General features: G+C 38.5%; 1 protein-coding gene and 1 long non-coding RNA gene across 3 annotated transcripts; one reads left to right on the top strand and one right to left on the bottom strand.

Annotated features, from left to right (window-relative positions):
* Positions 1-2,322: 2,322 nt before the first annotated feature.
* On the bottom strand, positions 2,323-4,968 carry LOC136283388 (uncharacterized). Its single transcript, XR_010718757.1, has 2 exons — positions 4,798-4,968; positions 2,323-3,992 (listed from the first exon to the last, which is right to left on the bottom strand). It is a non-coding gene; the product is annotated as an uncharacterized lncRNA (long non-coding RNA).
* Positions 4,969-7,051: 2,083 nt separating this feature from the next.
* LOC131784724 (melanopsin-B-like) lies at positions 7,052-15,229 on the top strand. 2 transcript variants are annotated; one of them, XM_059101549.2, is made up of 6 exons: positions 7,052-7,162; positions 7,266-8,861; positions 11,209-11,407; positions 12,447-12,893; positions 13,703-14,515; positions 14,843-15,229. In XM_059101549.2, the coding sequence occupies exons 2-6, from the start codon at positions 8,124-8,126 to the stop codon at positions 14,965-14,967; spliced, it is 2,322 nt and encodes a 773-aa protein (XP_058957532.2). In that variant the 5' UTR covers positions 7,052-7,162; positions 7,266-8,123; the 3' UTR covers positions 14,968-15,229. The 2 variants fall into 2 exon arrangements, with proteins under 2 accessions (XP_058957532.2, XP_058957531.2); XM_059101548.2 differs by having other exon boundaries at positions 7,055-7,162; positions 12,447-13,022.
* Positions 15,230-17,791: the final 2,562 nt, after the last annotated feature.

Consider the following 17,791-nt stretch of genomic DNA (forward strand, 5'->3'; position numbering starts at 1 on the left):
AGGCGCTAAGACTCTCCCTCAGGATCTGCTCCGTGTAGTGATTAAGTCACTCTTTTGTTTCCCTCACATTGTGAAATAAAGAACGACATTTTACCCGGAGCGTAACCTTCGTTCATAAGTAACACGTTGTGAGTAAAACATGTCGGAAAAGCTAAAATCTATTATGACATGGCTCTGTTTGAAAGTTCGGTTCTTCGGGTTTGTCAATGTACAGAATGGGAACAGAAAAGGCCACACATAAGTAATCTCACCTTCAATCCATAAAATTCCGTTGTTTATGAGTCCTAAAATGAACAAGCGTAGAACATATTAGCCACATTGAGTTAATCTTGATATGCCTCTGTGTTTACCGTTGCTGGTACCTGTCTACGGACGCTATGGTGACACACTGACTAAGGAAGAATGTTCGAATTCGGTTGTATCTTCTGAAGAAAAAATTCAAAACAGATAGATGATTACCATTCGTCATGCTTCATAGAGGACAGTAATCAGATTTGAAGTTATCACTAACAGTAATAGAGTACTTTTCATTGGGGAAATATGGAGTGCGACTGTCTAAGCGGTGGTTCCGCGCATTTCTTGTCCTTAGAGAAATTTGGAGCCCCACACGAAGCACAAAAATGATTTTCGATATGACTAATAGCCACATTTAAATAAAATCAAAAAGTGAATAGAAATACACGTACACCTTTAATGTATTTTCGAATAAGTAAGAAAATAATAATGTACCGGAAAAAGAAAAATGTAACTACTTTTCGAAAGGATTTGAAACAATGACCTTACAATCAGTACCTTTGACGCTCGTCCACTATTAGTTATTAGTAGAGTTGCGACAGCCGGGCCTTTAACTTGAGTAGATTCCTTCTAAAAAATTAAGCATCATCATTTCCATTACTACAAAATGCATAAAGATATGTTAATAATAAAAAAATGTAGAACGTGGAGGACAACTTACTCAATGCTGATTGGCTGGGACAGAGGGCATGCCCCTGGGTATGACCAAAGTTTAGAAAACATTTAAAAAGGCTACTTTGCCTAAACGTGTTATAATTCCATTCATGGCGAATATTGTTTTAGTAGAGCTGGTTTAATTGCTTTGGCGTTGTTGTGCAAAAATTAAATTTCAGTTACATGACTCGCGCACTTCACAGTTCGTTGACTCGAACATAACACCGAAAATGGCTTCCAGTGCCTAACAGCGTGCGTTATTCACCTCCTTCTTTGCCCACTATCTTATAAACAATTAACCGCTGTTTTCCTCAAAAAATGAATTATTTTATCCATAAATTTTTCTCTGACATATTTAGTTAAGGCGCCTTACAATCTCAAAGAGAATGTTAAGGAGAGTAGAAATAACAATCATCCATATTTAACCCTTGTAGGTGTATATAGGATGTCAGTTAATATGAAATTCAATAGCCTCGTGGTAACAATAGTGTGGCCAATTCAAGGGTTGGAAGTCCATTACAAGACCCACTACCCTGATAAGAATGAAAATGTATCTATTGTAATATATTACCTATTACTTATTATTTACTTACTACTTAGATGATTATCAAAACAACATTATGTCGTGCACTTTGAAAAAGTAACGTCAAATTGATTTGTAAATGTTTTTGCTCGTGAAATACATTGCATCAGGGAAACATTCCCTGACAACTACAGTCACTTAACAGCTTGCAAAGAAAGTTGTCTCAACACAAAACTGCTGGATTTTGCCTTCTGTAGAGTAAATTCAGACCTTGACTTGCTTTACAGGCAAGGGCAGTTTTTTGCAGGCCTGAATTAGCTTCTTGGGTGGCAAGGAATGCATTGTAATCAAGAGTGGATACTGTTCCCAAGTTTTAGTTCTAATGTGTCATAGTGAAATAAGTACTGTATATTAATGTATAGTTTCAAATTCCTGATCCTCACAAAAGATGTCTCTAAATAAATCAGAAATTGGAGGATTTACATCATCAGTGGTTTTAAAAAAAAAAAGTAGCAGGTGGGTAATTTTAAAGGCCTGAAGGCCTACTTAGTTCTGGCCCCCATTGAAAATTTGTAGTTAGAGACTCCCACAACAGCATTCTCCTGCAGTTTGAGATCTCCAATTTATGTTGCTTTATTTTTCCTAGAAGTCAACAAATTTTAAAAAGAATTACATTTATGTTAAGAGTTCAGTGTACAATGAAGTTTGCATAAAGGATATTGGTAAGTACAAGTGGGCAAATCCAGCTGCTGTTCAAAGTAATGACAGGCACACCTCAAATCACATTTTTTTCTCTGTAAACAATTCTCCCTCCTCCGATAAATTTATTATAATTATATAATTCATGTATGTATGATATAAATCTACAAGAGATCTGATCACAAATGCTGCAATCTGACTGCTTGCTTTTTATTCCCTGATAGATAATAAGAAGAGTAAGAAGCTTACCAGTGTGCAGGAGTGAACACAACAAACTAATAATACAATCAGCCAGTGCACAGATAATAGAAGGCATGTCATGGCTCATATTTGGATGAAAAAAAACCTTTTTTTCAAGAGCAACATTGTCTCCCTATTTACATGCATGCCATAAAATGTAAAAAGTAAAGGTACTCGGGAAAAAATCACAAATAAGGAAAAAGGAAATAACAACAATCAAAAAATATAAGATGATACAGAAATGGCTAACCCAGGGGAACCAAGAACTCAGCAGCTACACCAATGGAAGGGATTCTTACATCACTAAGGATTCTATTATCCCTTCCCAACTTTTAATCTTCATGGTTGGCCAGGTAGTAATTTTTCTTCGCTAGATCACACTCTTATGACAATACAAATAAACAGGGATCAGAAAATGTTCTTCATAAGATGCGAAAAATACCACAGTCATCCAAGTTTAGACCCAGAGTGGACCAGCAAGGCTACTTCATCTTTTAGGTAAATAGCTGTACTCTACTATACAAAACAGGAAATAATATAGCACATAACATGCAAATTGAGACATACTCCATATTTGGGGTAGGATTAACCCATATAACAGAGGATTTGGGTACACCTCACTTCTGCACAGGATAAAAATAAAACAATTTCTTTTTCTCTTTATACAAGATTTTGCTTGAAATAACATTGAGGAAAAACAGTGATTCCTTTTTCCCTGTTTGCATGACTGTGCCAATGTATAGAGAGAAAAATGGTTGTTTTAGTAATTAGAATACCAGGAAGTCAGAAAAAATGTTGGTAGGAATGCCTGCATCACTTGGGATTAAGGGGTTTCCTTCTTTCTTAGGATAGATTAATGATTCTTTCTTTTATCTTGGTGCACCCAGTTTTAATGTACTTTTAAAATATGATAAACCAACTGAATGCAGTCTGTGAAAACAGGAAGATTTTCCCTCTTCCAAGGAATACACATATCACTGAGTATTTGGGTATCTCTTCTTGTTTAGGTGCATGCTAAGCAAGTCAGCGTTCCTTTCACCCTGGATTGCTGTCTTCTGTATAACTCAATCATGAAAAACTGTTGAACAAGCACTTACAAAAAAATACATTCTATTTTAAAAGAGGTGATGTTATTTTCTTCAGGGGTTTGAGCATCCCTTCACAATATTTGATCTCCAAGGGTAGAAAGTACCTAATATACTTTTTTACCAGTTCCATATTTCCTGGAATAAGTGTCAATGCTCCAATAAGTACCCTCTCCCATATAAGCTTCCACCCCCTTGGCCAAAATGTCAAATAAGCACCCCCCTTGAATAAGAGCCCCTTCATTCCTAACTTTTGCAAATAAGCCAGGATACAAAAAAAGAACCTGTTTCTAATGCCGGTTTATTTGTAACTTTTGGGCCTTCAACTACGGTGGTATCAGTAAAGTAGAAAAGCTTTTTCCGTTCCAGTTATTTCCATCTCCATGTTCTTGCAAAGTTCCACTATGTGGTTCATCTGTTCCTTCAATATTTGTCCTATGGCTGCACTTTTGGTATATGCTGTCAACTTCTCAGGCACAACGAGACCATTCTTTAGCCTTCAGGACAAGAAATTTCCATGATTATAAAGTTATTAGGATGCATTCAAAGGAAAGGAATTACAGCTCAATCACAATGTGATCAACAAGCTCCAAACTGTTAGCGCTATGCATATGCTTCATTTTGTAAGTTCCAATCGCATTGTTGTCATACTCCTTGGCTTCTTCCCTGTTTTTCAAGCAAATAATAGTTCCCCTTTTGTTAGAAAAAACAAAAGATGTTAAGATTGACTTTACGTCTGGGTGAATCATGTTGTAGTTTTCATTTTTCTTCTAAAGATTTAGCCAAAACAAAGTTACAGTTCTTTGAAAGAAAAACTCAATTGGTACTCCTCTTGATTAAAGGCCCATTTCCAATCTTGATGCGACGCGCGCCTCGGCCCGACTTCCTATAACACGAAATTCTCTGATCGCTGAAAACCTCTAAAATCGTCTTTCTCAAGAGCCATCCTGGACATATAGTCAACTGTTTTACGGTAAATACATTCGCCGTCCGTCATTTTACAGTTTCCTTACTGTATTTTGAATTTTGTCCGGTAGAATCCGAAGAAAAATTTTTTTAAGTGTCACGCTTGGATCTCTTCGTACTCTGTGAACAGAGTCGGCGAAAAGGACAACCTTCGAATTTTTTTCACTTTCTAGAAGCACTTGAGGATTCTAAATTAAGGTAGAATATTTTCCAACGAGCGCAAGCTCCTCTCCACGGGCAGGAAACTTCAACTGACCCTTGGTCCTACTAAGATGCCAAACTTCAATTTAAAAAAATTGATGAACGAATGAAAACGTGGGGGATCAATATTTTCACCTTCTTCTAAATGCTCGCAAAGATTTTCGTGTTCCTTCTTCGCAACAACCGATCCATAAGCGTTTACTGCCTCGGAATCTACTAAATCAATGGATTCATCTAATTCCATACCGGATTAAAATGTATAGAACTATTTTAAACACAATTATTTTGACAAGCTCTTCAAGCGCATCGAAGAAAACACGGTAGGTATTTTGAGACAACGTGACAAGGTAAAAAAATAACTGACCAATCAGAGGTGCTATTAAACAAAAGCGGTGGTTCAAAACAAAAGCAAACGACTGCATTGCATCAAGGTTGGAAATGGGCCTTTAAGTGCCCTCCTTCAAATAAGCACTCACCCCCCCCTTTTTAGTCAAATTTTAAATAAGCCCCCGAAAACTTATTCAAGAAAATATGGTATTTAACAAAGTTGGTACAAAAGTAATAATGAATATGAGAGCAATCTTCACAGTAATGAACTCTACTTTAGCAGTGGTGAAAATAAGTCCTTTAAAAAAATACAGGCCTGTGCGCGATTTGAACCCACAAACTCTGCAATACCAATGCAGTTCTCAACCAACTGAGCTAAGAAGCCAAGTGGGAGTTGGTCGTTATGTTGGTTCCTAATAACCTATATAGTAATAATGATAATAGAAATTTACTAGTGAGAAAAATGGTGAAAGAAATTTACTATTGACATGTAACATGTTTCACTGATGTTACAATATAAATGAAGATTGCTTCCTTTTTTTACTGTGCTTTACTACTTAGTCAATCAAGTCCATTTAAGACCAAAAACTGCTGACCATTCCAATCAACTGCATGGGAAAAATACAATATATTTTAATTAGAACCTTTATTATAAGAACATTCAGGCTGAGATAAACCAACATTTTAAGAACATACTAAGAACATACCTGAGCTGAGAGTCAGTTATTTATTATTATTTTATGATTAACAAAGTAACAAAATTAAGTTTGCAATTCTACCCAAGATTTCTTAACACCCAAAGACAAATGCCAAGACACTTTTCTTACTTGTGGTAAACTTCTGACAACATTGCAAGGGTCAGTGGAACAATAAGAATATTTCACACACACAAATAATAAGTAAGTCAGACAAATTATATATGATAGTTCACAGCCCCAGAGTTAATAAAAAAGCACCAGTGTTCAGTCATTTTTTCAGTTTCAAGTGAAAGACAAACGTGAAATAGACTGAAAAACCTATCACTGAGCAAAATCGTCCTTCTGTATTGTGGCACATTTAACTGATAGCCATTTACCTCCTAAATATTTTACATGTGAAAAAACCCACCTAAAACTACTGACTGATGGGTCTTTTTAAGACATCTCACCACAAATTAAATGGACACTTCGCTTCACACACGAGTGCGAGAATAAGCTTTGGAAGGCAATTTTTGACGTCTGCAAGCAATTTATATGTACACGACATATTGAAATGCACGCCATGTTACTTTCCCTAGTCTTCTTTTTTCTCTCAATATTATCGACTTTTGGTGTTCCGGAGGGGATACCGAAAATCTTGGTATTCTGGGTACGATACGGGCATACCCTGAGATACCCAAAACGCTATGACAGCGGAAAGAATAGAGGGCAAGAACTTAGTCGTATGTCACCAGCCCATCAATAGGGTCAGATAAATCATGCTCGAAAATTTGAGCATTATGCTTCAGAGCGTCACCCCTGAAGACAAAACGATATGCCAAAAATTATTCTCAAAATTTTCTTTATGATCGCAATTAAAAAATAGCTTTAGGAGCCCTCAATCCTCATTCATCCCGACCACCAAAAGGTTAAACTTGCTAAGAACATCTCAGAATATCTCTCTTGTCGAACTGTTAGTCTAGGGAATTTTAAAGAAGTTTAGTCATTATACCGGCATCATGCTCGATGTTCTGATTATAGCATTATGTCCGAAATCACGACGGCATAATCTATCTGACCCTACCCATGAGAGTAGGAGCCTCTTATTGAGTCATTGTTTCACACGTGTTTTCGAACAACGTATTCAGCGAGCGAATTCGATACAAAACAAGAAGCCGCTTTAACCGATGATTTAGGAAGATTTACAGTGAAAGATTCCTTCCTATTTTTTTTTACCCAGTGTTCTGCAACCTCTAAAAATAAATGGAAAATACTAACACTTTGGCATTTAAGAGCAATTCCTCTGCTTGATCTTCATGTCTCAGCAGGGAGCAGTGAATCAGGGGGGATTTAGAACAATACAAGAATCAAGCAGGAAAGATTTAAGTCAGACTTTGGGGTCAATCTGTTTTGGTTACAAACGCTAATTAGAAGGAATACATTCGGTCCTGTTAGAGGCACTTTAAATTGAGTTTCTCATCAAAAGGATAATATAGGTATGATTAGTATGTTTAAACTTTGATGACATTTCATCGCTTTGAGTTCCGGTAACGCTAGTAATCATGATTTATTTCTAACGCAGTTTCTCTACCTATTAAGGTAATACCACTCCATTGAGCCTGAAAGTAATTCGATTGAGGATTATAGAGCAAACGTAGTGATTCCACAGGCCGAAAGAACATTTTAAAGATTACATTTCTAAGAACCGCGACGTCTTTCAAAATATGGTCGAGGCGGCTTTCCAATTATGAAATAACAATCAGTGTCAAGACCTCGGGGGCTTTGTTTGCTCTTGTACAAATATCTGTCGGAAATATGACAAACCACTGTCAAGGACCACAAAATTCTTCGACTGAAAGTCAATATTTAGGACAAGCCGTGATTCATTTAAATACGATAGCTAGCGTCCTGTGCAGCCAGTAAAGACCAGGCATTAAAACCGAGATTAACACCTTTTGAAGATGCACATGCATGTTTTCACGACAGTCCGGAGGTCTTAGGGAGACAGATACTTTTAACAGCGCTAACCGCAGCGGATTGAAGGTCTTTCTGTACAGACAATGAAGAGCGATATTCTCTTGCACTGATTCTTTGTCACAAGTAGCCGTTCATTCTGTGACTTTTCTGGATCGGCTTAAAGCAACGCTATCCCTGTTATTTAGTTATTGCGCGGTTGACGCCTTGCGTTACAAGTGATACGGTATGCCGAGCTTGCCCCGAAGACCCTAAGAGTAGTACATTTCGGTTCATATTGCTGGATCAGGCGAGTGTTTATCCTTTGCCGTCGAGAACTCGGTCGAAGAATTTCCGGCTGGGCTCGAATACAGAGTATGTGAACCACACTACACAAATATTATGTTTACCTTGGAGAAAAAACTACAAGCTACTACTACTACTGGTCACCGAAGAATTTGAATTGGATCCCGGAGGGCAATTAGCGCAGCCAGCGATCACACAATGAGTGAAATTCGTAAATCAGAAGGATTCACCTTGTTGGTTCTCGAGGTTTTGATAATCATGCTAAATACTCTAGCAATTATTGTGATTGTCCGCTTCAAACAGAAATACAATCCAGATATTTTGATTTTCACATTGGCCGTTGCAGATCTACTAAAGGCGCTCATTCCACTGAACATGACTCTAGTAGCATATTTGAGGGGCAACGAAATGAAGGAAGGATCGCCGTCGTGTATGATCTTTGGTTGGACAGCTTTCACGCTAAACTGTGGAATAATGCTCGTGATGACAATAATGGCTATTGATAGATATGTTGCGATGTGTATGCCTTTTAGGTATAAGGAATATCTCCCGAAAAAACGACTTATTTACATAATCATTGGAGTCTTCTTCTTCAGTGGAGCCCACTCCATGTTGCCTTTGACAGGGATCGGTAAAATGAGGTCCTATAGCAACGGCAGCTTTTGCCATTTTGACTTCGATTCCACGAGACCTGCTAGTATGGGTTACAGTATCTTTATTCTGGCCCTCGGGTTTTCGATGCTAGCTGTAGTGATATTTTGCTACACACGTGTCATGTATAGCGTCAAAGGATTAATGCGTCGCCAACGTCGAATGTCCACATCCACACATGACATAGACGGTTCAGACAAGAAAAGACAACAGATGAACCAAATGTTCGCTCGTCTTATGATCGTTATGATGGTGGCCTTCTGTGTATCGTGGCTTCTCTTCTTGGTAAGTTTGTATATGACTGTGTATTTTTTTAACCTTTGATTAACATCCTTAGCTATCATGTGATTTGGACCGTTTTCAAGGAACCTTCCCGATTTAGGCTATTGTTATGGATGTATTCTTCACGATGAAAGCAGTTTTCAAAGCAATGTTTAGTATTTTCTGAGTTTCTCCAGAGTAAAATCGTTATTAGGGTTTCGCTGGGTTTTGCAATGTTTATCAATTGATCCTTAAGTTTTAGAAATCAAACGAATATGACACGACATCTTTCGATTGTTGGTGCAATCATTCACTTTCTGTATGTCTCGAAACCGTTCGTCGATGAAGTTCTTCGTAAACCTGCTCAGGCAAAATATACTTCCTTTTGTATCTTCATTTTATATCCCCACATGTGCAAACTGAACTCCTGGCCTAGTTCTATTATCATAAATGAAATCGTTGACAACGGGGATTCTGAAAATATGCATGGCAACAAGCAAGTTCTTCGACTGACTAGACAAATACAGCTAACTGCTATAAATAAAATAGAATAGTTCGCATGCTATTATTTTCCGTATGTGGCCTAACGCGAATATGTATAGAAAACGGAAAAGCGAGATCCAAACTAAATACGCTTGATTATTGTTGAAAAGAGCAACCGAAAATCATAATAATGTCAGAAAGGCTATTGAAGCTGAAGTTTTATGCGCAGAACCTGACAGAGACCTTAATGTAACCTGAACAGCCTTCGCATCTTTTGCATAGCAAATATTTTTCTTAGTCGCTGCTCTGTAATAAGTACCCTGATTGGTTCCTGTTGTTTTAATGTTTTCCCTTTCATTTCTTAATGGTGTTAAAATAAATCGGCCATTTTAGCTGACAGTTGGTGACCTGTAAAAGACGCTAAGCTGAACTTCGCCCAGAATATTGCGTGTTGAAGGTTGAGGTCCATTCAATAGTCTCATTTGTCGCGTGTTTCTCAGTCTCCTTCGCTAAGCGACTATTGGTAAATTGTGACAGTTGGAAAATTGGCTCGACATCAAGCCGATCTTTGCTCAGAAAATTGCGTGAGAAAGGTCGAGTTCCATTAATTGTCTCATTTGTCTCATGTTTCAATTGTTATGACAGAAAACAGATCTTCCTTCCGTATTGTGTTAAATGATACACAGTTTGCATTCCCTCCGTTTTGAATAAAAGCGTTATCAAAGGAGCGCTGTGGTTTCTGCTTTCCTGATAACCCAAAGAAGATGCTCTGTAGTAAATGAATGTATATCCTAGATGTTTAATCTGATATGGAGAGTAACGTAAACCAATTTAAGAATCCTTGGTATTTTAACAAACACGAGTGAAAGGGCCCGCACGTCCGGAACTTGTCCCACTTTGCATTGTATGAAGCATCAGAATAATTTAGTGCTGTTTACCCCCAGCACTTTTTCAGTTTTACCCTACAGGCTGCCAGTGCCTATCTGTAGTCCTAGGTAAGAAGAGGCCTTGTTAGAGTAAAGTGTCTTACTGATAAACACAGCACAGTGACCTAGCCGAGGATCGATCAGAACTGGATACTTCGATCCAGTTCGGTAAACATCGGGCCAACCTGCCTGAACAGTATCTTCGAGGTTTTCTCATATTTTGACTTACGTTTTACCTTCAACGATTTGATTCCATATCATTTTCTGAAAAGCAATGTTCTTAGACAAAGACGGGAAATAAATTGAACTTGACTTACACATTTGAAAACCATCGTCAAAAAATAATTCTGGAATCATTAAACCCCATTCTATTTCAATTTGTCCTATCCTAATGATACCCACGAACACTTTTAAAATAGCGCTAGATAGAAAGATGAAACTCCTCCCATCTGCAAGATTGTTAGATAAAGTTGTGTCAAAACTTGGATTGTCCGCTTTTGGGAAAATTATGAAACTATGCTTTACAAAAACAAATAACAGGGGATTTCAGTAAAAGATTATTAAAAATTATGATTGATACTTCCTTGTTTTCGCGTTAAGGGGATTGCTGCCGCAATGTTTGGATTAAGTGAACTTTTGACTAGATGTTGCTTGGAATAGTTTGGAAACAAGTCAACACAGAGATTCTTGAGCTCATTTAAAACTAACAGAGAGCCTAAAAGGGGCTATGTAATTTTGTCCTCTATGAGCATCTCCTACGCAAAACCACTGGTAAAACAAATAACGTGAGCGCAAATACTACTACATGTACCTTTAGTTAAGGGAGTGGTTATTCATGCATGAATTTGATGAGCAAATTTCGAATTTTATGTAATGTGGAAATGTTTATTATATTTTAAGCGGTCGTTTTGATTGAACATCGTAAGGGCGTCATGGAAAAGTGATCATCTTTTTCTTATCAGATCGTCGTTCTTCAACACGTGAGCGGCTGGTTTGAAATCCCTCCTTTGGCACACTTCTGGTCGATGCGGTTAGCTGTTTTAAACTCTGTTTTAAACCCAATTATTGGTGCAGCTATGTGCAAGCCGTACAGGAGAGGATACTTGTTTATTATATGCACATGTCTTCGCTGCTGCTGCGGTTTTCGCTATAACATGAAAGGTATGCCAAATACAATGTACACCCACTTCCAGCTGGGGAAACGTCAACTACGATTTTGTGTTTGGCCTTAGTGTTGTATATGAAGGTTTAGGTATCTTAAGATGGTAACTTGGAAAAACAAGCAAGGAAGAACACAAAACAAAACAGAGATAGTGTAATAAGCCGATACATTCTAAGCTAACCCTGCTTTCCGTCATCGGGAATTCAGTGTTTGTCACCGTTTGCCCTGCGAGTAAGTCTCGTTTCCAAAGTCTTATGAAACTGTCATCCTCTGATGCTAAGTAGAAATTATGAAAATTCTTTAGCCTCCCAGCGGTGTAGATTTCGTAGGAGTGACACAACAACCTGGCAATCTCGATGAAAATCAAACTCTCGGAAATAAAAAAATCAAAGTTCCATTATTTCACTGATGATGTTGATGGTGGTGCCTCCTTTCATAACTAGGAGAAGTTTGTCACCTCATGCAAACATCTTAAAGACCTGTAGAGACACCTCTTGTTGAATAATGGATTGGTTTATAGCGGAGCTCGCGGAGTGTAGCCCCATAATTGTACAAAATAGTAGTAACCCATCAAGCCGAAAAAATTTGGATGTACGACCGTACGACCGTACAAGGCGCTACTTTTAACAAGCGTGGTCAACTGTACTGCGGGCACGCCGACGCCACGGCTTTGTCCAGTAGTCCTGTGGTCAGTACACTGGGCTCCGAGTCGGACGACCCGGGTTCTAGTCCTGGCCGGGGCAAGGCGTTGTGCCCTTGAGACGTGCGGGAAAAAAAAATGCGAGCTCCGCTTTTAAGCTTGGCTAAATCTATATATTACACGTGAACGTTTAAACCACCCCTACTTGTGGCGTGACACCATCGTAAGTGGACAACCATTTTTATCGCTGTCATTACACAATCGTAGTTTACCACCTGCAGGCAAAACTCCTCTTTACGTCCATATACGTGACCAGCCCCACAGACCCACAAGGTTTTCGATCATGAGATCTGCAATTTTAATTTTTTATCATATTTTCCCTATCTCAATATTTTCAGATCCATGGAAACACACCAGAAGATTGTCCACTTGCTCACGGACCAGCTATGTAGGAGATAAAAATAAACCAGGTAAAAGCCCGACCGAGAGCGACAAAATCAGGAACGTGCCCTCTTTTACCAGCTATAATGATTCTGGAATTGATCCTGACAGCAATGAATACGAAGGGAGCTTCGGGTATCAACAGGCTGGAATTATGAATACTACTTGTGAACTGGATAATACTCCTGCCACACGTCATGCCAAAAAACGGCCCAGACTCACCCAGAAGCGCATCTCTTTCAAAGATGAGGTGGAGTTGGAAAAATTAGCAGAACTGGCCCTTGGGGAAACCGAGGCGCAGAATGATACCGTGGGAACATCCGACTCACAACAGTTCTCAATGGCATCTTCAGTTGATGTTCAAAGAAATCTAGTTATCACCAGAGCTGATGATAACTACCAAGGTAATAGGACTGAAAGGGGCCTCAAAAATACCTCTGATGAAACCCATCTAATTGCAGTGTCTATGGGCACAGAAAGTGTAATTCAAGTTAGTTCAGATGAGAAGCAGAGGGGGAATCGAGATGCTTCTGGTAAGTAACGCGTTAGATCGTATAATATTGTTTTAGAGAAGCAATAGTAGGAAAAGAAGAATCGTCCTACAGCTCTAAAACAAACTTTATTTTGAAAAACAAACGTGCCCGTACCAACACACACAAAGAGTCACACTTAACCTTTTAAGTACATGAAACTGAAAAAAAAGTTCCAAATTCACTGGAAACTAGAAAAGGCGAAGTATGCTCCAGAAAGCGTGTAATTTTTATCTCCCCTATTAAAGCGCATAGTGCAGTTATGAAACTGAAAAATATCGCAATTTTCTAGTGTCCTGACTGGTCCCAATCAAGGGTATTAGCTCATATGCCGTTTCACCCAATATGGAAAATAGTACCGCTAAATGTCACAAGCTGAGTTTCTTTTTTGGCTGCAGTCGAACGCTTGTTTCGAGCAACGAAAAAGAAGTAAATAAATATTAATCAATTCCATCTCTTCTAATCAAACCATGTAACTAGGTTTTTCATGGAAATCTTGTTTCCCAGTAATAAGCCTGGAGAAAGGATTATATGCAAACAATTTCTTGTCAAATCGTGGTCAGTGGTCGAAGAATGAAGAAGAAGGAAAAGTTTCTGTATCATGTAAGGGACCTTTACTAAGAGCGAATTCCCATCCTGTGCGCTTCTCATTGATTAGTGTGTTTTTTTAATACTTTCTGTAGGAAGCAAAGAGAAATTAACAGAGGACACTACACCCAACAGTCACTGTAACAACGGAAGTGGAACATATTTAAATGGACACATGAAGTCAATGGAAGACAAAACTGGAAAAAATTATGTAAACTCTAGGAATAGCTTTTACCAAGAGCAATCACACAAACATTCACCAATCCACACAATCCAAGTCACTCATTTTGGAGTTGACAAGAACTCCAATATAAACACAGCAACGTTGAAATCACCAATTTTGACCGACAACCATAGATCAAAATCTCCCTCCGTTTTCTTGCCATTTTCACCCAGGAGTAGTTCGTTTATTGAAAGGGTTCGGAGGACATCAGCGCCAGAACGGAAGCTGCGATCTCAGTCACTTTCAAAGGACGATGGTTCACTGGACGCGCCCCTTTCAAGCTGTATTGAAAGTATTTCAAAGAAAACAAAACCAAAAAACTACGATTCAACAAAGAAACAACGTGGTACTGATCTAAGAACTGGGGCATTGTTTGACATTCGGAGAACTAAAGCTGATGAAGAGCTGTCATTGGACTTCTCTCCACACCTTGGTAAATCTAGGAGCTTCGAATCAGTATTAAGCAGCAGCGACCAGCGCAGGTTAGATGAGCCAGAGTTCAGGGATCTTATCGTATCACCTCGTCGGGGACGTTCATATGCTGTCAACTATGAACTTTCTCAAGGGCTTTGCAACCACAGCTATTCTGAATCTGATCTCACCTCTACTTCCCCAGAGACAGTTTTCCTGACCGAAAACCCCTCATCTCGAGGACACAAGGCATCACACACAACTGGAGTACAAGGTAAGAATCTCAGAGAGCAATGCAACGTTCAGCTTAAAGATCCCTGTATATAAGGGCGACATAAACTTCACGTTACCTCAGTTCTGAAAAGAAAAGAGGACCTTTCTGGCCTTTCCTTTTGGGCATTGACAACCCGAGGTATCAGGAGAGGTTATCCATAACATGAATTAGTGAGTCTCTGGCACCGTAAAGCATGCATATGCACCGTTTCTTCCTCCTATATGCATATTATTTGTAAGCAACTATTGAACCAATTCATTCTCCTCTAGCCATGGCGGCCAATCATTCTCAGTTCAGTTACACGATTTCTTACTTTGTAATTTTCAGGGGATGCAAAAAGATATCAAAGCGGAGAACAAATTCCACAAAACATACTACCCTCACCAGACAGGATTTACAGACAACTCAGCGATTTGAATAAAGAAGAACTTGCCGAAGAGTTCTTCTGTTGAGTTATGAAAAAAATCAGTTGACTGTCAAACCTTCACAAGCCAATATGGCCTTTTTAACAAAAAAGTGAATGAATTCTACTTTTCTTTCGCCTACGGCATTTTTTGATATGAAGGAACACTGTGCTTCTGGAATTTTCAGACTTTTCTCTCTAGTTTGGTTGTTTTCTGGTTTCGCCTTTCGTTTCAGAAATGGAAACAGCCGTTCATCATTAGCATAATTAAACATATTAGTTAATAAAAGATGGATTTTTTAGCCGTATAACGGTCCTTAGTGTCCTGAATCATTAACTGTAGGGTCGATTTTATCGATGAAAAGTTTCTTGCTGAATCTCGTGCCTTGATCTCGAATGTAACAGCGTCTGATGTTAAAATAACTTTTGAATAAAACAGGAACAGCCCCTCAGTGAAGGCATTTATTGCCTATTTAATCTGTGGCCCTCATGTCTCTCGGTAAGCGGATTTCATCCTAATTGTTCGTTGATAGCATCACCAGACAATTCATGAAACTGTTTTTTAGACAAATCTATCTAATTTTTCTTGCGCACGTTCGGTTTTGATTTGGTTTTCATAACCTCATAACCTCAGCCATGCCTGGTGACGTCACAGTACTCCAGCAGCGGTAGATTCATGGATTTATAAAAGCGATTTGCAGAGTCTCCTGTGAATAACAGTCTCACTCGTGAAAGAATTTCTTGTTTCCGAGATAACTTAGTTGCGACATGTTTAAGATATTCATTATATACTTCTCAAGCATAAAACCGGCCAAATACTTGAATGCTGTGGAATGTTTAAGTCCGCCGCAGCTCCAGATATCTGCAGTCAGTGATTGATAGGTAATCAGAGAACCAGGCCACGAGAGGTCCGCACTCTTTACTTCTTTAATTTTTGTAGGAGACCTCCAGGAACAAGGGTATCGAGAGCTTTTCTCTGCCTTTCAAGTAAGTACCGCTAGCATTGCCAAACCGATACGTAACTGATTCAAAAACTCCGAAAATTATGTTTTTATGGGTTATTTCATTATCATGTAAATTCGTTTATCTACTAACCTGTCTATTCACTCAGTTTTTGCTTGTTTTAGTTAGATTTAGATCTCTGGGTATTATATACTTCGAAAAAGAGAAGTTTTTGCGATTTTATTCAATTAAAATCCAGTAAGGCTATCATGACGACGATAACTCGTATCATGTTAGAAGTAAAACTCTAACACCCGTTGTTTTGTTGTCTCTTTCTTTACTCACTCTTATTACTCAAGTTATTACAACGGGGACTAGCTCTGATCTCTGTAGGAAAGTGTGGGTCACCGCTTATAAAGGTGACACTTACTGAGCTGTCGATCTCTAACCTTCGTCATACTTTTACACTTAACTAGCGAATCACGCTAAACTATGCAGAGCGGAGTTTACACATTAAGTAGATACCTTCGCGATGTTTATAAAGTAGAGTCATTTTCTTAGTAATTAATCATCTCTTAGCAACGTAATGAAAATATACCGATATCTAGCTGCAAACCGCAGTTTACGCAAAGACATCTGTCTCCATGTCAAGTACAAATAAGGAAAAGGTAACCAAACTCTACCTGTAAGATAAGACCGTCAAAAGGAATAAGAAATGATCAACTGGCTTATTACAATGTTTACTGAATGGCTTATGCTAATATATTACTTCCATTCATTTTCCAACATCAATATGGAAAACCCTTACAATGTTTTTCGATTAGATATATTACTACTTTTATCGTTTAATAATCAGTCATGGGATATGTCTAATATGCAGTCACCTAAGATTAAAAGATCAGGAAATGGATGTAATATGCTTCGGCTTTTATAACTGACCTTACCTCTAGTGCCATAGTTACCGTTGGTGCTAGGAGTTGGATATTTGTCCCATCGAGCTTTGCGTGGAAAGAATTATCACGAAGTTATCCTCATCGTTTGATCAATGTGACCCTTGCAGCAAAGTATGTGTTGCCGCCTAAAACAATCTCGTACGTCGCATTTGTTTTCATGTTATTGCTTCCTCATCTAAGTGGGACGATTTGTTTTTCCATAGCGGTACTTTTCCGTGAGAAATGAAGAGTAAAATTAGCCCTATACGTAAAGTTCGTCATCTCTGCAAAGTCTTGGTTTCAGCCCTCTCAGCTGATTTTCGCTAGACTTTTGAAATGTCGCCTTAAGCATTCACTCCTGAGCAGCATTAAACCAACATTTCAGACTGCAGGTTTCAAAACTTGCAGTCCGAAACAACAGAAATATAGCACTGAATTCCGACTTAGTTTCGTTCATCCATCATTTAAAATAAATTTTTACAGCTTTTTAATTTTATAGTGAACAGAAACGAATCACTCTCTTTAGCTCACGCGGTTCCAATGTTGCCTTCAAATAAGTTACAGGAAGCTACGTTGCCGTGTGAAATGGGGAAAGTTATTGAGGAGTTCTTCTAAGGATTACATGGATCAAGAGATGCCCAAGGCACTTGAACGACTTTCCATTGGTGTAGACATTCAAACTCCTTTGCAGTCGATGTACAAATATTGGGAAGAAGGATTTATGCAAGCACTGTAAGGGTGTAAATTAGGTTGATAAGGGAATGTTACTCAATGGTTGTGAAGAAAGACATTACTGTAACCATGAAGTGGTAAAACTTTGGTTACATCGTTGTCCACAGAAGCAGAGATACAATGTAGATCTTAATATTAAGCCTCCCCCACCTGAAGAGGCTAGCACCTCTCTTTTCACTCCGAATAAGTCTGATTTAAACCTAACGAAGTCTACTTCTACTACTACTGGACCCTAGTGTTTAGTGCAACGTAACCCTTACAACTCTA

The sequence above is a fragment of the Pocillopora verrucosa genome, chromosome 9, assembly GCF_036669915.1.
Source record: "Pocillopora verrucosa isolate sample1 chromosome 9, ASM3666991v2, whole genome shotgun sequence".
Taxonomy (NCBI): domain Eukaryota; kingdom Metazoa; phylum Cnidaria; class Anthozoa; order Scleractinia; family Pocilloporidae; genus Pocillopora; species Pocillopora verrucosa.